Source organism: Vicugna pacos, chromosome 4, assembly GCF_048564905.1.
Source record: "Vicugna pacos chromosome 4, VicPac4, whole genome shotgun sequence".
Lineage (NCBI taxonomy): Eukaryota > Metazoa > Chordata > Mammalia > Artiodactyla > Camelidae > Vicugna > Vicugna pacos.
In genome coordinates this window covers 48,406,647-48,427,045 of record NC_132990.1, presented here as the reverse complement: position 1 = coordinate 48,427,045, position 20,399 = coordinate 48,406,647, and the positions used below count along the sequence as shown (strand labels likewise).

At 38.3% G+C, this 20,399-nt stretch overlaps 1 protein-coding gene across 9 annotated transcripts in view; it reads left to right on the top strand.

Annotated features, from left to right (window-relative positions):
• Nucleotides 1-20,399, top strand: part of RNF38 (ring finger protein 38) — a 60,693-nt gene that overhangs the window by 7,828 nt on the left and 32,466 nt on the right. The window contains exons 1-2 of one of the 9 annotated variants that reach the window (XM_072959735.1): nt 3,196-3,333; nt 11,243-11,392. The exons of 2 other annotated variants lie outside the window; for them this stretch is intronic. Coding sequence is in view for 3 of the 7 variants with exons in the window: in XM_072959731.1 (XP_072815832.1) it covers nt 11,243-11,392 (150 nt within the window). In the remaining 4 variants the exon portion in view is untranslated. Of the gene's footprint in view, nt 1-2,756; nt 2,817-3,193; nt 3,334-3,537; nt 3,733-11,242; nt 11,393-16,736; nt 16,761-20,399 lie in introns of those variants that run through there. 6 more of the 9 variants (XM_072959731.1, XM_072959732.1, XM_072959738.1 and 3 more) reach the window with 6 other exon arrangements.

The window sequence follows — 20,399 nt, the reverse complement described above, 5'->3', positions numbered from 1 at the left end:
AAGACAAAACTGCCTCTCTCACCGTATCTAATAGCACTGTGCTGGAGGTCCTGGCCAGTGCAGTAAGATAAGACAGGTTGGAAAGGAAATTGAACAGTCATTATTGGATTGTATGTGTAGAAAACACAGAAGAATAGAGATAAACTGTTAGAATAAATAATTATATATAAAACCTAGAGTAAACTCAAGAACAAATGTACATGACCTCTGCAGAAAACTGTGAAGCGCTATTTAAAAAAATTAATAACTCAGGTAAATAAAAGAATGCATCTTATTTATAGACTGAAGACTCAACATACCAGTACCCCCTAATTCATCTCTAGATCCAATGCAGCCCAATAAAAAATCTAAACTGTTATTCTCATGTATTAGAATGGTAGGGTACCAGGGTAGACAGTCCCAATCACCAGATACATTTGAAGGAACTGCAATATTTTCATGTTTGGTAAGCAGCATATTGGTATATTTTTATTTTTGAAGTTGAGGGGACTTATATGACTTGGGTGCCTCAGGAAGAAGTTTTTAGTAGTCATTCACAGTTTTCACTTCTGTCATGAAAACTAATTTTAAAGGGCAGTCTTGGAGTCAGAATTCTTTAAAAGCTCTTGGTACAAGCAACTACTTTTTCTAAAAGTGCTGTGCTGTCCCCTAGCCACATGTGGCTATTTAAACAATCCTGTTAGTTAATTAGTTGTACTAATCCCATTTCATGTGCTCAGTGGCTACCTTTTGGGTAATGGAGATGTTGAACATTTCCATCATTGCACAAAGAGTCATCGAACACCTCTCCAACAAGACTTCCCACCTTTTTGGATAAACGTTAAATAAAATTTTAGGTTTCATTCTGAAAATCACAGGCAACAAAAGAAAAAACAGATGAATTGGATTACTTCAAAACCGAGCGACTGCTCTGTTATAATTTACTCCCTACCACATTTGGTAGTCAGTGGCTCACCTTAAAATTTAAGCCACTCATTGGGTGTTTATTAGCAGGGTACCAGATTTTCTGATCAAGAAAATCAATTAGAGAAGAAATTGCAGTACAGATTTCAAACTATTCAGCATTGAATTTTGGACGCATTGTTTACATGCAGACAGACTTTGGGTGAAGGCTTCAGATGCCAGTTAGCTAAGATCTCAGTCATTTGAGAGGAGTTCTCAGAGAGTTTGCCTCACAAAGGATTGGCTGAACCCAGGAAGAATTCACTGTAAACCTAAGGGCGAGGAACCCTAGAGGGACTGTAATAGATTTTTGCTGCTGAGATTCAGCATTTGAGGAATCTGACTCTTATGATTGGACAGCTTCCAAATGGTAATTTCCCTCCCTGTTTCCAATTTTTTCCCTTCATTGCCCTCTCTCATCACATACTTCATATCCAAGTAAACAAGAAAAGCTGTTTCATGGTGATTTGCATTATGAAAGGAAGCTTGTATAGCTAAGATTCTGTTGGGAGATCTGTAATGCTAGGTGAATCCACAGCAGTAAAGGAGGAATTATGAGAGATTCAGAGATTAGAAATGGATTACATTGGATGCCTAAAGGTGATTGGGATTCATGACTCTGTACTATGAAATGAAAAAACAAAGTTTGGATATAATCATCTCCAAATAGACTACTTTGGAAGACTGGCAGAGGGCTTTGGGGGAAGAGTTAGATAACTGGGCTACATAATGGGGGTGTGTCGGGGGCTCGGGGGAGGAGATGTATTCATGGGAGCCTGTTATTTCATTCTAGCTTCTCTTTGCCCAGGAGTTGCAAAAGCCTGTGACGTTATTGCTGGAACTTTGAACTTAGCAGTTGCTAAGCACCTGCTGTTGTGTTTTAGGCTGTAGGTTTGGATCTTGGGGTTACAGAGTCAAAACGGCTCCAGCGCTCAATCTAATATGGGAGAGAAATGTACACAAATAATTACCATTTCGTGTTATTCTACGTAGAAGTGCAGCGGGTCCTGGAACATCATTTTCGTCTTATTCCCTAATTTTCTACCGGAGGCAGCTGAGGCCCAGGGCAGGAAGGAGACTGGCTTGAGTAATGCCAAAACAACTAGAACCTGAGTTTTTTGCTGATGGGACTAAAATATGACCACCATCCTTGAAGACATCATCGAATTCCTATCTGCTTAAAGATAACTTCTCCGATAATGTCCCCTTGACTGCCCTCCTGTCCTCCCATACCACTTACCTTGTCCTTATATTCATTGTGCTTTTTATGGAAGATCTTGCTTCCTCTTTTAGATCTTAAACGTGATTAGGAGAGGCAGCATGCTAGCTTCGGCCTTCATACCTATCTCATTTCCCATCCTCAGAACAATCTGAATAACTGTTAGGTTAATTGAGCCTGACAGTGGGACAAGTTGGGTTCAAACCTACTTGCTGTATTGTGAGAGTCCTTGTACTACTCATCTCCCTCTACATCAATAAAAATTCCTCACATTCGAGCCACATGGATACATATATTGGGAACTTGCGTGAGGTCAGTTACTGTCTGATGGCTGAGGTTTGGAGAAGGGAGACACGGACGAGCAGCAACAATTAGGCAGAGATGTATACGAATTGGGGACCCGCCCCTCCGCGGTACTGTGTGGCAGCGGCCTTGCCAGGCGCGGAGTGGGCGGGGGAGCGGCCGGGGCGGGGCTGCGCAGGGGCGCTGCGCGACAGCTCTGTTGCCGGAACTAGTCGGAGTCGCGCGCCGGATAGCGCTCAGCCCGCCCCGCCCCCCCCCCCGTGGGTGGAAACAAAGCGGGCTTGGCGCGAAGAGACTAGCCCAGGGGGGAAGGGGCGGAGCGTCTGGCAGTCTCCGGCCTTCCGCTCGCTAGGTTTGTTCCAGCAAGAGGCCGGGGCGGGGCGACCCAGACCCGAGAAGTGGGAGGGCCGCGTGCTCGCGCATCTTGCGGCCTAGCGGCGGGGGGGCGGGGGGCGGTGCCTGCGCGCGCAGCAGAGGGTAGTGCGCCGGCGCGTGGCGAGCCCCGTCCGCGAGCACCGGGGCGGGGTGCAGCGGGGCGGGGCCCCCCTCGTGCAGTGGTGCGGGGCCGTTCGGCGGCCGGGGCGGTTAGGGCGCGGGGGCGGAGAGGATGGGGCCCCCGAGGCGTTAGCTGATTCTGTCAGCTCTGGGCGTGCAGCCGTCGTTTCCTGGTGCGCCCCGTGTGATGGTGCCGGGAGGAAGGAAGCGCCGTGACAGCGCCTCGGTCGAAGCCCGGGTTCCGGGGTTGAGGAGGCCCGGGAACGGAGAATCTGGCGAGCTGGCCGCTGGCTGGGCGAGCAGTCACAATAGGAGGCGGCGGCCCAGCGAGGAGCCGCGGGAGTAGCCCCGCAGGGCGGAGCCTCCCCTCGCAGGTACTGGCTGCTGCGGCCGTTGGTTCCCGCGCGAGGGCGGGACGGGCCGAGCTTGAGGCAGTTGGGAGCCTGCGGGGACACGCTGGCTGGAGATGTGGTTGTTCCATGCTTGGCGGGGCGCGGCGCGGCCGCCTGGCGCTCTTTGTTCCCAGGGCAGCGGAAAGGAGGTGCGGGCACAGCCCGCAGGAGCGCCGGCCTGCAGCCGCCTGGCAGATGGCCTTGCTCTCTGGATCCCTCCCTTTTTGCCAAGGCGCAGGTGAAATGATGTCACCCAGGAGAACGCGGAACCCGGTCGGAAGGGTCTTCTCTCGCGTCCTTCTGCCGCCGCGAGTTTCCGAACAGGCTGCGTTTTGTTCTCGGGATGGAAATTCTTCCTTTCAGGGCTGAAGAATGAGAGAGGTTGGTTTTAAACCCAGAGTTTTCAAATTATTGAAGGCAAAAGAGAATAAAGTTTTCGTTTCCGTATGTAGGACTTGTAAGGGACCTTACTTTTTTTTCTGCTGTAAAAATGATGTATCCTATTATTCAGTAAAAGTTGGGTATGTTCATTCTTCCACCGTAAATAGAAATGAATACTGTAAAAATGAATTGCCTTTTCTTCTTTCTTAGGCGCACTTAAAACAGGAAAATTTAAGTGTATGACACTCATGCACAGTCGTTTTGTACCTCAGAATTGCAAGCGTTATAGGATTCTGTTTGGCCTTGATTGAAAATTCCATTAAATAGCTAGCAACCAAGGTAATTAGGCTTAAATTTAAAAAAAAAGGAAGAAAGGAAAAAAAAACACCTTCCCTCAGTTTTTAAGAAATCAGCTTAATAAAAATCTGGGGACAGTTGGAAGACAGTTTCTGTCTTCCATTAGGAAGAAATTGGACTTTTGTAGAAGTACCAGTACAAGACCAAGTGTTGATGTGAGATCAGTTGCAGTGCATCTGGCATGAACTTGTGATAAGTAGATGAAATTACTTAGTGGATTTTTAAGTGGTTGTTGTGTCACTTCATGCAATCCTTTCTCCAGGTCTTGCTGGCTCATAAATTCATTAGCATAATATATTTCACTTTTCGAATACTCATTATTAAATGTATTCATTATAGGGGTTCAATTTTAAGTTGATATATGTAATTTTCTGTAAGGCTTGTTTCTAAGGGGCTTGGTGGCCTTTTGAGGCTATAGTTACATAAGTTTTGCCACAAACTAGCCATGTCGGCCTCAGGTTCTCATCTATAAAGTATGAGAGTTAGATTTAAATGAACTCTGTGGTCCCTCCACTTCTAATATCTTCTGTGACTCTGGCAGGTAGTTTGTTTCTGTGCTTGAGATTTATATTCCCATCTTGTTATTATAGTGAGACTGAGTTGGAAGTTAATTTTGAGAATTTTTTGTACCAGAGCAACCTGATTTTTGAGGAGGGGTGGACAGGGGATGGCATAGTTAGACATAACTGAATATATTAGCATGATAATGTGCAGTGTAGGTCTATTGTGTCTCTACCAACTGCTTTGGATGAGGCTTTTAGTTACTTTCCCAGACTCTTTTTATTTGTGCTTTTTCACTTTTTCCCCCTCTGAGCCTGGGGGTTAGGAAGTATGAGTGAGAAATCCTTAGATAAAAATCTCTGAAATGATTGATCAGTATAGAAAGATTATTGGTCAAGATTATCTTTGCCCTCTACTTCCAGTCTATTCCATCTGTTTCTCTGTGCTGCCCCACTTTTGTTTAGGCCTCCACCATTTTGTAATTCATTTTGCTGGAGTGGTAGTTCTTGGTTAGTCTTGTGATTGTTGTGTAATGTCTGGGTCTACTTACTAGTTTTTTGATTGTACTTAGCACATATGTCAGACATCCATTTTCATATCGGTTCTACTTTGGTTAAATCATAGTTTGCTGTATTTTTCTCTGGGCAGAGCATACAGATCGTAAAAACACATTTGAGTTTTTAATTCTAATCTAGTTCATTTTTTCAGCAAGCGTTAAATTCTTAATAGGACATAGTTTATGTGGAGATCAAGCAAATACTTGAACTCTGTATAGTAAATTAACAAGTGAGAAATTTGAGCCGTTAGAGAAGGGCCATGTACATAGTCTTATTTTTTCCCCAACTCTTCTATCATCTTGTGTTCCTTTTTTAAGGATCTGAACACCTTACCTTCTCCCCTCTGGCTATGTTAGGGGGCCCTATTGTCTTCATTTAGTTCTTATTGAATTGCCCCTCACTAGGCTGAATCTCTTTGAGGGCAAGAAATATTTCTTTTTGTGTTTACAGTATCTAGCACATGATAGACATGCAATAAATAGGAATTAATTATAACCTATTTAATACGAATCGTAAAGAGCTCAGTCACACTTCGTCTTATCCAATGTATGTGTTTGTGTAGAAGTTGTTTTTTATTGATTTGGACTGTTCATGGGCTAGATATTTGCCAAATCCATGTAATTCTTAGAGATAATTCTTGAAGAGATACATTAGAGCAGTCTACTGAGAGGCTACCAGCCTAAGTAAAATGATTTTAGACACAATTCCTTGAGAGGAGAATAATCTTTGTGCAGGGAAATCTGTATTGTGGAAGTGAAGGAAAGAAAACTTTGTTAAAAGGATGTGTAACCCTTATTTTTCCTAACCCTTATGGTACCCTGCTCAATATATGTAATGGTTAGACCTTCGTTGCATGTACCTCCCTTGCCCCTCGTTCCCTTTAATTTGTGGTACTGTGGTGTGCGGTAGGCAGAGAGTGGAGCCTTTCAGCTATTTTCACCAACCCTGGTTCTGCTCTGCTCCCAGAAAGACATGGGCTCAGTTTCTTGTTTGCTTTAACTCAAGAGTGGGAATAGTATTTTGTTTTTAAAAATGCTTGTCTCAGTGCTGGGCAGTAATGATCCTCCCTAGGTAAGTAGTACTCATTCTTGAATGGTTTAATGACTGCATAATAGTCCGCTGAGCACACATACCGTAATCTTGCTTACCAAATAATTACTTGTTCAATGTTTAGGTTACTTCTAGTTCCCTTTTAAATTGTGGTTCTGATGTGATGACCACACGTGTTTGTGTATGTGGCTTTTCTCATATTTTGGAATATAGTCTGAGAATTTATCAGATAAAAGATCACTGATTCAAACTGTTAAGTTGTTAATAAAATCTGCCTGATTACTTTCCAGGAGATTAACATTTGCCATCATGGAAGCAGTGAGAATATTTGGATTTTTAGATAATTTGAATTTGACCGCTTGATTTTGTAGGCACCCAGACTTGGACCTAGAGGAGAAAGGGATTTATTGGACTCAACACCAAGCCCCTGACCAATCATCTTTTGTTTTTTTTTTTTTTTCTTCTAATAGGTTATGATTTGAGTACCTATGAGCAGTTGGTATGCAACTAATAACAGTGAACAGTTTTTTTTCCTAGAGAGTAGTGTGTCCATTTTGGGGAAGGCTGTTCCACCTTCTGAGCAATTTGTTTTGTAGAAAGTACATTATTTAATACTAGCCAGAGGTCATTTACCTGCACGTTCTGTACTTCACTTTTATGAGAAAAATGCAAATGATTGAGGAAGGCAGTGGTCATCAGAAGCAATTTTGGAGGAAGCAAGTTCTGGGACAGTATCTGGACCTAAGTCCCATGTTATTTTTAGCACAATAACTGATAATACTGCATTCTCCAAGACAGAGGTTAAATTGTTGATTACATTATGGTTGCCAAGACTGGGAAAGGGCACATTAACCAAAAGATGTCCTTAAAATAGAAATGTGTTGGTACTTAAAAGGTTAAACTGTTTTCTATAATTTTAGTCTTGTGAAACGGGGAACAGTTTTGCTGGGTGAATTAGTCATAGTTATATGTAAATAAACATTAAAAATGGGAAGTGTGGGGAGTTGCAGATTTAATTCCATCTCAGGGGTGTTTTCATGGCAGGGCTTTTGAAACATAGGTTGCATCTTGAGAGACTGCTGAAGTTACCATGTCTTTGTAATGCTCACCAGTTGGTAGGTTAGGGGAAAATAGAATTATGTATCGATTTTCAGATATAGTATAACCTCAGTAATTTTAACGAAGGAGCAGTTAGGGAAGTTTATGTCAGAAACAACTTAGAAAGAAACAAATTTATTTTCAAATACTTAAAATAGCTTTAAATAGGCCTTGAGGAATAGAAATTACTAATACAACTAAATTATAAAGAAGGATGTTACTTTAAAGTTTTTTTAACTACATGGTGTTTGAGTTGAGTCTGAAGCTTAGAGCCAGATAGACTTGGCTTCATATTATGGCTCTGGTATTTATGAGATAATTCACTTTAAACAAGTCACTTAACCCTAACTTACAATATGTGAAGATCAGAAAACTTAGTTCTGTTCCTGGCATGAAATTAACTATTACCAGACTGAGGTTTTTAAAATGCTGTATTGAATGGGGAGGGCATAGCTTAGTGGAAGAGTGCGTGCCTAGCATACACAAGGTCCTGGGTTCAATCCCCAGAACCTCCATTTAAAAATAAATAAAAATAAATAAACCTAATTACCTCCCTCCCAAAACAAAACACAAAAATTTTTTAAATGCTGTATTACTTAGATTAAAATGTCTTAATTTATATCTTCATAATCAAATTAATACAGCTAAAATTCTGGAGAAGAAACTGTTGAGTATGGTACAACAGTTTTTATTTTATCATATATGTTTATGTTGTGTTAGTTTTCTGTCGTGTGTAACAAATTACCACAAATATAGTAGCTTAAAATACAAACCTACTATCTTACAGTTTCCATGGATTGAAGTCCCGGTATAGGTTAGGGCCTTGTTTGGCTGGAGCTGTGATTTCATCAGAGGCTTGATGTCCTCTTCCAAGCTTACTGGTGGTTGTTACAATGTGGTTGTGATTGTAGGACTGAGGTCCCCCATTTTCTTGATACCACTCTCAACTCCTAGAGGGTGCCTTCAGATCTCTATCACATGGCCCCCTTCATACGCCTTCTCACAGCGTAGCAGCTTAGTCTGCGGGGTTGACAGGAGAATCTCTTTAAGAAGGGCTCAGCTTGTCTTTTGAGAGCTTTCTCTGATTATGTCAAGACATAATCTCCCCCTTTGATTAACTGAAAATTAACTGACTTAGAATCTTAATTATAGCTGAAAATCCCTTCACCTCTGTGAAGGGGTTTATAAATTTAGGTCATATAATTTAACCTAATCATGGGAATGAAATTCACCATATTTACATTCCTACCCACACACCAGGGAGGGATGGATTATACAGGAGATGTACACCAGAGGTGGGAATTCCTTCTTCCCTTCTCTCCTTCTCTCGCCCCCCCCCCACTCCCACTCAGTGTATTTTATTTTATCCAGTGGGGGCACTTGGTTTTGATCAAACTCATCTATCATTTTGTCCCGAATCTATAGTAACTACAGAATTTGAATATAGCTTTTCTCCATTGTATTGTTTGTCCTCCCTTTTTATGAACAAAGTGGAGGTCTGACCGATGGAAATTGATGTGGGTAGGAGAGGAATATGCCTGAAAATTATTAACTTGTGATCACAGGGGTCAGATTTTGCCAGTTTTTCACTTGTGTATTTCTGAAATCTGTTTTCTCAGCCAGCTACTTGTACTAGCAGTTTGTAAGAGGGCTTCTCACAGACTGCTTTAGTTTGGTAGTTGGAAGGTAGATGGCCTAATTAAAACACTCTTTAGAGATACTGTGCAAATTTAAGCATAAGAAAATTGCAGAATATGAAACCTACATAAAGGAATAGACTATTTTGAGAAAGGAGGGAATTGCTTTAAAGTGGTAAAAGTACTCCTTAGATCTGAGTAAGGAGTCAGGAATGTGAAATATACTTGCTCCTATGAAATATTTTCTTACTCTTGCCATCAGGTAAACCCAAGGCTCCTACCTCTATTCCAATTTTTGTCTGTATTATGATGTTTATTCATTTAATATTTTTATTGAAGTATTTTTTTATTTAATAATTTTATTGAAGTCAGTTTACAATGTTGTGTCAATTTCTGATGTACAGCACAATACTTCAGTCATATAGGAACATACATATATTCATTTTCATATTCTCTTTCACCATAAGTTACTACAAGATACTGAATATAGTTCCCTATGCTATAGAGTATAAACTTGTCGTTTCTCTATTTTTTTAATATATTAGTTAATATCTACAAATCTCGAACTCCCAATTTATCCCTTCCCCTTCTTCCCCCGCTGGTAACCATGTTTGTTTTCTGTGTCTGTGAGTCTGTTTCTTTTTTTTTTTTAATAAATTTGTTTGTCTTTTTTTTTTTTTAAGATTCCACATGTAAGTGATATCATACGGTTTTTTTTTTCTCTTTTTTGCTTACTTCACTTAGAATGACATTCTCTAGGTTGTATTATGGCATTTAAGACATTATTCTATAGTTGGCTGCTTGTATCTGTTTTTTTTTTTAAACTAGAATAAGCTCCTTGAGGGCAAGATCCATGTTTTATTTTCTTTTCTAACATAACTGTTTGCTTACAGGAGGCAGTCAGTAAATATCCCTTGATTCAGCCATTCATACCTCATAGTGGTAAAGGAATGACCGCATTCCTGTTTGTTGTACAGAGATAAGCTTTAGTTCCTGTCCAAAACATTTTGTGGAGCAGTGCTAATGAATTCTAAAGTTACTGCCCTCAGGTGTTTTGCTTTTAATCTTCAGAAGGTCTCTGGAAGTAATTTTACTCTTAGCAACAGGCCTGGTTATCTCCTTACCAGGTTCATAGCAAAACCAGAAGCAAAAATTTGTAAGAGGGCTAAGGAAGATTGTTATAGTAGGATTATTCATAAAATTAGCATGCCACTTGTTGATCTGTCTTTGCCTTCCTCTCTGGCAACTTCCTTACTGCCAGCTATGCTGAACATTTTGCAGTTTCTTGACTATACTGCTGTTTATTACCAGTTACCTCTCCATAGCACCAGTGTGGACCATTATCACAGAAAGATGATAGATTTTATATTGTATGGTGATTTGCTCTTGTTTCATTTTTTATAGCATATACTTCTTGAAGGTAGGAGACCATGACTATATTTTTGGCTTAGTGCTTGGCACAGAATAGACGCTTATGTGTAAAGAAATGAATGAGGCCATGAAAGTAAAAACAAGACTTCCTTAAAGCATATAGTCTTTAGTGTAGGGACAAGCAGGTCCACAGACCTTATCCTCAAGGGCAGTTCACTCCACAGCACAGTAGAATAGGTGATATTCTTGATATCCGAGATTTAAAATGTTACAGATTAAGTATACATATAAGTTTAAGGAGATGAACTCAAAATCTAGTCACACATTTAAAACATGCCGTTGTTTACTTTGGAGCTTATGATCTTTTTTTATTCCTTAGGAAAGTTGCTAGGTTTGTATTGACTATAGCTGAGATCTCCAGAGTCAAATTCTTGTTTTTTATGCCTATGATCACTGTGGAAATTTTGCCACAGATGTTCTGAAATCTCTTCCTCTTCCCTTCCATGGTCGTTGAAAGGTTGATTAAAAAACAGAATGAGGAAAAATTAATCATAGTCCAGGTTGACACAGTCTTTCCCTACTTAAGTGATTTTACCTCAGGTTTTCTTAACATGAAGTCTTATCTGTCGTTTAGGATTTCCAAATAATGCCAGCAGAAAAGATAGTAATAGATACTGTATGGGAAATATAGGAAGGACTTTGCATTCTTGAGCAATGCTGTTTTGTCTTTAAAATTTTTTTTTTGTCAGATCCATTGCCAGAGGCAACCTTTGTCATCCTTATATTTGTTTTGATGTTTAAGATTAATATTTTCTTTCCAGTCTCTGCTAACAAAATCATCAAATACCTAGAAAATCCTGACTGTCCTTCATAGGCATGATTCTCCACATTGGTGCAGCTAGCCATGAACTATCCTTTTCTTCTCCCTCTTTTTCCCAGATATCTCCCGGGGCCAATTCAGCACCTCTACCTGGCCATCCTAACAAGGTGATTTGTGAAAGGGTGAGACTTCAGAGCCTGTTCCCTCTCCTCCCAAGTGATCAGAACACTACCGTTCAAGAGGATGCTCACTTCAAAGCTTTCTTCCAGGTTCTTATATGTTTACCCTTTCCCTTCATAGGGCTGAAAGTCACGAGATACATTCTAGGTTGTTTCTAGGAAGACAAAACATTCTCAGTATCTTCTTCTTGCTTTTTATTGTATGTGGGAATGAGTATTCTTCTTAGAGGACTTCTTTAACATAGCTTTTTCAGCTAGCTTTTCTGAACAATGTTTATCTTCCCTTGAGATGCTGTTATTATTTGACCACTTAATGTTCCTTGTTTTTGATCTTTTGGTCTTAATCGCTTGTCTTAATAGGTCAAATTCTGTAGAAAAGCAGCTGATATTACAAAATATATGAAACTGTGTAGGGAAGGAAAAATGGAAGCATGTAAGATACTTTCAAAAGCCATTACTACTTATTTGCTTAGCATCCAGAGTTTAATAGTAATGCATATTTCAAAGAGAAAACATGGTTACTTGCCTTCTGTAACTTTTAATACCTGTGGGTAACGTGTGTTTAAAAATTTTGTTACATATGAAATGAAAACAGTGAGGTATGAATGGACAGAAGCTGTCATTAGGTTATTAAAAGATTACTAGGATGTATTCACATAAACATTGGCTGCTATATTTATAATCCATTACTCCTAGAGAAGCGTGTTTTGGTAATGGAAATCATTATTACCACAAAGGAAACAGTTCCCAAATTGCTTATGGATGCTAGGGTTGGGGGCCAAGTTATGTATTGTATATGTGTGTATAAACCTGAGGTAGTTGAGAGTTGCTAATCAAAGCTAGGACTTTTGGATAGAGCCAGCTCATTTTTTGTTTGTGTGAGAGTGACAGGCTGGGGCCTGGGACTAGCTCTGAAAGAGAAATGCTTAATGACACATTAAATTGGAGATGTAGAATTTCTGAGGATAGCTATGCAGGTGATCCAGGGCTCTTCAATCTGATATTCCTCGTAGGAATTTGTTCCAGGTTCTCTGCTTTGCATGTATTCTCTCCTTCTGGTTTTAACCCTTGTAATAAACTAGTCATGGATGGTTTTCTAGATAAAGAAAGGCTCAGAGAGTCTCACTGAGATGCCCAATTACATATCTAGTTTAAATTAGCAGAACAGACTCAGATCCAACTTTTGCTGTTTCTTCTCTACTGTATCATACCACCTTTGGATATCAATAGGTATTTCCGTAAACACAATTCAGTGTGTGTTAAGAGACATCATTGTCTGTACTGAATGGAATGGCATATTGACTGCCATTTTGGATACAGCATTAGCTTGTAATTGCTTGATCTTTAGTAGTAGACCAATATAGCTAAGGAAGAAATTGACTTGGTACCTTCACTACTGCCACCAACAAACAGTTATTTGACACTTTCTATGTTCTCCAACCTTCCTTTGAGTCTTCAGGCATTAGTTTAACATTAACTTTAGACTCAGAGAGTAGCTGCCAATGCAATAGATTTAAACTCATGTTTTGAAAATAAAACCAAAAAGTTAGAGCCAGTTCCATTTGGGTGTTGCAGAAAGGTGAGAGGTATTATTGTTAAGGTTTTTTTTGTGTGTGGGGGGGTAGTTAGGGGATTGAACCCAGGACCTCCTGCTTGCTAAGCATGTGCTCTCCCACTTGAGCTATACCCTCCCCCTGTTAAGTTTTTATTTATAGTCCTTATTTAACTTAAATCTTACTTTTCTGTAACTATAGAACAAGGCCCACAGTGTACTTTGCTCCTAAGAGAGACTGGAAATTTTCTCTGTCCACTTACTGCCCTACCATTGTTCTGCATGAAGCAAAGTACAACCTTCTCACATCCCTTTTGAGTTACTAGGATACCTTCAACTAATTCTTACATGAAAATGGGTGTGATTTCTCAGTTTCAGTTATGCTTCACTTCCTTAAAAAACTTAGTTGCCATGTGAAAAGCAGAACCTTACTCAGCCATCTCCTATCCTCAGAAAGTTATTCCCTTAATGCTTTGTGTTTTCTTAACTCTTGGCTTTCCCCCACGTTCCTTCCTTCCCAGCGCTTTCTACTTTTCTTTCCCTTTGAAGCCCTCCATCTATTCTAAATAGGCTCACCTACTTCCATTTTTTTCTTAAAGCACCCTCTTTACTTCATATTTTAGCTGAAACTAGTCTCTTTTCTGAGAACATTTTCCCTGCAAGCAACCTTCTTTAGGGATAAAGAAATTACTGAGTTTTTCCTGCTTTGAGCATGCAATTGGGTATGTGGCTAGTAAGTAGGATGGTCATAGAGGAGAAGGAAAGTGTTGAAACTTCCTTGGATCCTTGTTTCTAACCACCAGTCTTCTCTGAACAAAAAACTTGTATTTGTTTTTTTTTGTTGTTGTTGTTCATTTTTGTCATTCATTTCTACTACTTAACAATTTTGTATCACTATCCTTGTTTATTAAAGTCTTTTACACTTTGCTCCTTTTTACTTGCTTGTTTTTCTAGTCAAAATCTTTCAAATTTTGCATGCTTTTTTACTTTTTAAAATTATGAAATATTTCATATATTCAAGTTATAAAATATAAAGAAAACACATGTATAATTTTTAAAAACCCACCATCCAGTTTAAAAAATAGCTGTCACCAATGTTTTTGAAGCTTCTGTATTACTTCCAGGTACTGTCCCATACCTGTACCTTGGGAAGACCTCTGCTGAATTTTGTGTTTAGCATCCCTTTGCTTTTCTGTATGGTTTTTCCACAGAGTATCCCTCAGTACTGTACTGTTTAGTTTCTGAACTTAATGTAAATTGTATCATACCTTGTATATTTTTGTCATTTTGAGATTCATATTGATGCATGTGGCTGTTTACTGTAGGTTGATTTTCCTGCTTTTAGTATTCCATCTATGTAGATGTACTACTGTAGTTTATCCCTTCTCTTTTTGATGGACATTTGAGAATTTTCTAGTTTTATATTAGTATTACAGACAGTGCTGCCATGAATATTCTTGTATGTTTCTTGGTGTACATTTGGTTGGTATTTTAATGTTTCTGTAAAAATGATGGCTTTGTGTACTTACTGCTCTGGATTTTTTGTTTCTTGTTTTTTGTTTTTTTCTGGAAGAGGTACAGGTATAGGCATATTTGCATCTCTAAAAATAAGCCTATATTTAAAATTAGGATCGAAGTGCCTCCTATAATTTTTTTAAATTAAAATTAACGTCTAGTTAACGTACAGTCAAATTCACCGTTTCTGTGTACCTGTCTGTGTTTTTGACAATACAGACACAGTGGAACCACTGCAATCAAGATTCAGGACAGTTTCATCAGCATCCCCAAATTCCCTCACGTCTCCTTGCTATCAGTTTTAAAATTAGCAGTTTCTGTACTACCAGCCAATTCAGTGATTGTGATTAAAGATAGTATGGTTTCATGAAAACCTCAGGTACATTGTAGGGAACTTAAATTTCATATGTGGCACAACCCTTGATTTGTGGGGTGGGGGGTGTGTGTGCGCACGCATCTTAATGACAACTGTGATGCTTTATTTTGTACACTTATTAAAATTAATTAGGTGATTGAATTTTTCATGACTTAAACATGTAAAGAAATATACTAGATTTCTGAAAGAGAATACTAATTACTGTAAAAGTATCTTCTCCAGCAAATTTATAGACTTAATAAAAATTTTAGCCAAAAATATTGGAAATTTTTTACTTCAGAACTTTACTTTTACCCTTAAATTCATACGGAAGGTTATCAAAGGAAAGACAGGGACAAAAGCTTTTCCAAAAATTGTCATAAAGGGAAATAATGCCGTAATGATACTAAATTATATTATAAGGAAATAGTTCCATGTCAGTGAATTCCATCGTGTTAAATACAGTGGATGTTTTTCAGCTCTCATTCTACATGACCTCTTGGTTGAATCCTTGAAACTCCATTACACTGGCTTTCACTACCATACTCCATTCTCCTCTTATCAGATACTCAGCATAAACTGTTGGAGCTTCTCAGGATTCAAAAGGACCTCCTTTGCACTGTATAAACTATTGTGAACAATTTTGTCCATGCCTGCAACTTCATTTACCTACCATCTATCTGTATACCAAAACTAAATTTGTATTTCTAGACTGAGCTTCAGCTGTCTGCAGAACAATTCCTGATTTCAAGTTGGTTCTCATTGGTTTTTATTTTTTTTTTATTTTCATTGGTTTCATGTTTATGCTTCAGATTATTTTATTGATATATGTTTACTGCTGCTGTGGAACTAAATACAATATGTAAAAACATTACAATTACAGCATCAAGATACATCTTTTTTGCAAACCAATGTTTTCTGTAATTAAAAATTAAGAAAAATCTTGGACTTAAGGTTGCTAGTGTTATTCAGAAATTAGCCATACAGGCCTACCTAAATTCAGCAAGTTATGGCCAAGGATATAGTAACATAATATTTTCATATAATATTTCATCCTATTCATTATAATGGGATTGCAGTGTATTATACCACTAGAGTCCCTGTCCAAGCACTCACTGTACATAAAACTGTTCTTTGGCTTTTTTGAAAAGACAATCTTGGACCATATCAGAAAGAAAAGTTCTAATTTTTTTTTTAATGCATGCTATGGTGATTCTTTAAAATAGAACATTCAAAGCCTCTTTTCCCTCCCATATCTACAAGTGAAAAACGTCCCAGGAGGATATACTGTTAGTCTGGTTATGAGGTTGGATTTTATTCTGAAATCTTTTGAGCTGAGGACTATCAGCTGTCTGCACATCAGAAAATTAAACTCTTGTGTGAATTACATAAAACAGGACTATATATGTTGTGTAGTTCAAAGGCAGTACAGTCACTGAATTGTCTTTGGTACATCTTCACTAGTAGGGACACATCTTACATAAATCTGAATATAGTTTAGTGGGTGGGGGTATAGCTCAGTGGTACAGCACATGTTTAGCATGCACGAGGTCCTGGGTTCAATCCCCAGCACCTCCCCCCATTTAAAAAAAAAACAACTGAATACAGTTTAAACGAAGACCAGTTTCTGGAGAATTAAATGAGAAAATGTATAGAGACCATTTTGTAAATTGTGTAATTTAAATATAAAATTGTTAATTTCCTGCTTTCCCCTGCTTATATCCTTCGTTTGGAAACAAAAAAGGACTTATCTTGTTGGTAATTCTTTTTTTTACTAAATTAAAAAAATTTTTTATTGAAGTACAGTTGTTATACAATATTATATAACTTACACATGTACAACGTAGTGATTCCGTTTTTAAAGGTTATACTCCATTTATAGTTATTATAAAATACTGGCTATAGTCCTCATGTTGTACAATCTATCCTTGTAGCTTATACCTAATAATGGTTTGTACCTCATAATCCCCAACCCCTATGCTGCCCCTCCCCCTTCCCTCTCCCCGCTGGTAACCACTAGTTTGTTCTCTATATCTGTGAGTCTCCTCCTTTTTTGTTATGTTAGCTAGTTTGCTGTACTTTTTAGATTCCACATTTAAGTGGTATAATACAGAATTTGTCTTTCTCTTTGACTTACTGCATTAGCATAATACCTTCCATGTCCATCCATGTTGCCTCAAATGGCAAAATTTTGTTCTTTTTTACGCCCGAGTAGTATTTCTTGGTGTGTGTGTGTGTGTGTGTCTCTCTCTCTCTCTATATATACACATGCACACACATCATCTTTATCCATTCATCTGTTGATGGACACTTAGGTTACTTTCATATCTTGGCAGTTGTAGATGGTAATTCTTCATTAGCAAGTTGCTTTATGTAGAATGTCTTAATTTTCTAAGTGCTTTCACATCTATTATTTTAAATGAATTGAATTCAGTGAGTTTTCTCTCCTGGGCCATTTAAATTTAAAGGTTGTGGAATGAGAAGTTTCATCTTTTGTCAAAGATAGTTCAGGCAAGTAGAGAGAGTCTGGGCGTTTTTAAAGAGGATAGGGGACTCTTAAATCAAGCTATGCTTATTTATTTGTAAATCTGAGATGAATGGTAGTGCTGAATAAGTGGAGGAAAGACCTGGTTTTTGGAGATTTTACCTCCCCCTACTCTAGTTGCCCCCTTGCTCCTTTGAGATTGAAGTCCTTGGGGGCTTACTTAGTGGTTGCTGAAGTCAGAGGCACATTTCAGTTACCAATTTTTATCTAGACCTTGGAACCTATTTCAGTTTGGGGGAAAGTTTGCTTGGCACAGCATGTCCCATTATCTTCAAGACTGCTGACTGAGGTATCTTTATCTATCTACCTATCCACACACAGACAGAGATATATATTATTTGTGTGTATGTATATGTGTATATATATGCACATATGTGCATTTTTTTTCTTTAGCATTTAATGATATCTGTTTTTTGTTTGTTTGTTTGGAACCATGAAATGTTTTCTCACGTGTTCACTTCTAATAATGATGTTTGGTTGTTAAGATTTGGTGTTAATAGAAGTGTAGTCCTGTACTTATTTTATCAGATGCTAAATGTTAAGTATAAATGCTAGCTTGCTAGTTTTCTTTTGTCCTTCCTCCCTTCCTTCCTTTATCCCTCTCTTCTCTCCCTTGATCCCTAAATCTGCACCTGTATTCTGTACTGTGCTATCTCTACAGTATTCTGTACAGCTAGAGACAATATGTGAACCTGATTTGAATCAACATCTTATGAATTTAGGTTGTCAACATCTGGTGCTTTGTAAAGTCAGCCTACTGGCACAGGGTCAACAAGGAGGGACAGAATCTTCTCTCCCTGAGATTTCAAAATGTGAAATTTTCTGTTGTGGTAGTTTATCCTAGGGACTTTTCCTAAGAGGATCTCAGTATCTTCAGTGGTTCAGTTTTTCTCAAAGTGTAGTCTCAGACCAGCAGCAGCAGGTGTCATGGGGGGTCATGTTAGAAAGCAAAATTCTTAGGTCCCAATCCAAACTGTCTGAATTAGAGACTGGAAAGTGGACCCAACAATCTGGTATTTCTGACACAGGCAAAAGTTTGAGAACTACTGGCCTAGGTATTGGAAGTATCCTTCCAAATTCTGCTTTGCATTTATTTCTGTCAAGAGTCCATGTGGTAACATAGTTCTGGATTAGTTTTTATATTAACTTCTAAGTTTAGAGGTTCATAGACAACATGAGTAGTGAAAAATTTAAACTCCTGTCTTGGTGTGAGGAGCTGACCTGTGGTTTGAAATCTCGGAAATGATCCCTCCTCCAGTTCTCAGTCCATACAGAGTAGACTCTCTGTGCCAGTGGATGCCTTTTTCTAGTCCTCCCTTTTATTGAAAGCATAGTACTTGGAAATTTTAGCTTAATGCAGGGGTCTCAGTGTTAAGACCTTATCTTCTTTCCCTTCTGGGAGCATCAAAAACCAAATCTATCTGTTTTTTAGTTTTCCTCTTTGTTTCTTGTCCTTGGTAATTTCTCTTTTTTTTTCTGAATCCAGCAGTGCATTTAAAAATTATTTTTATTGTATGTAAGCCATTATTTCTAGATATTTTATATTAGGGTTTTCACATTTAGTCCATGATTTTGTCACAGAAGTCTTCATAGTTACTTTATATTAAAGTTTGCAATACTTATGTTCTATTCTGTAACTATAACAGTGATCTTTCATGCCTTGTCCTATGTTGGTTATAATAATTGAAAACCAATAAACATTCTTTTCTTCGTAGTGTTAGGAATATCTGTAAAGTCATTGCAGAACCAAGTAGCATGTTTGGTCCATGGAGGAGGAGATATAATCTTCTCACTACTTGTAGAATGCTTTAGGTGACAAAATGATATGGATTTGCTTTTGTCTTTGTCCTCCACTCTGATTGCCTTGTATATTCCTTCCTTCCTCCTTCCCTTTTTCTTTTTCTATTTTTTAATTGAAGTATAGTTGATTAACAATGTTGTGTTAGTTTCTGGTTTACACAGTGATCTCGTTTTATTTTTTTTTTTTCATATTCTTTTCAATATAGGTTATAAGATACTGAATATAGCTCCCTGTGCTATAGAGTATGACTTTGTTGTTTACTTGTTTTATATATAGTAGTTAGTATCTGCAAATCCTGAACTCCCAACTTATCCCTCTCCACCCCCTTTCCCCCCTGGTAACCGTAAGTTTGTTTTCTATGTGAGTCTGTTTCTGTTTTGTAATTATTAATTAATTTATATCTCTCTGGTTTTTGTTTGTTTGTTTTAGATTCCATATATAAGTGATATCATACGGAATTTTGCTTTCTCCCCCTGGCTTACTTCACTTGATATGATAATCTCTGGGTCCATCCATGTTGCTGCAAATGGCAGTATTTCATTCTTTTTCATGGCTGAGCAGTATTCTATTGTATATGTATACTACATCTTATTTATCCCCTCTCTGCTGATGGACGTTTATGTTGCTTCCATGTCTTGGCTACTGTAAATAGTGCTGCTGTGAACATTGGGGTGCATATAACTTTTTGAGTTTCCTCCGGATATGTGCTCAGGAGTGGGGTTATTGGATCAGAGAGTAAGTCTATATTTAGTTGTTTTTTTTTTTAACATTTTTTATTGATTTATAATCATTTTACAATGTTGTGTCAAATTCCAGTGTTCAGCACAATTTTTCAGTCATTCATGGACATATACACACTCATTGTCACATTTTTATATTTAGTTGTTAAAGGAATCTCCATAGTGTTTTCCATAATGGCTGCACCAAACTACATTCCCACCAACAGTTTAGAAGGGTTCCCTTTCTCCACACCCTCTCCAGCATTTATCATTTGTGGACTTTTTGATGATGGCTATTCTGACCAGTGTGAGGTGCTACCTCATTGTAGTTTTGATTTGCATTTCTCTGCTACTTAGCGATATTGAGCATCTTTTCATGTGTCTGTTGGCCATCTGAATGTCTTCATTGGAGAAATGTTTGTTTAGGTCTTCTGCCCATTTTTGGTTTGCGTTGTTTGTTTTGTTACTGAGTTGTATAAGCTGTTTGTATATTTTGGAAATTAATCCCTTATTAGTTGCATTACTTGCAAATATTTTAACCCATTCCATAATTTGGGAGGAAATTTTCGTTTAGTTTAGAGTTTCCTTGCTGTGCAAAAGGTTATAAATT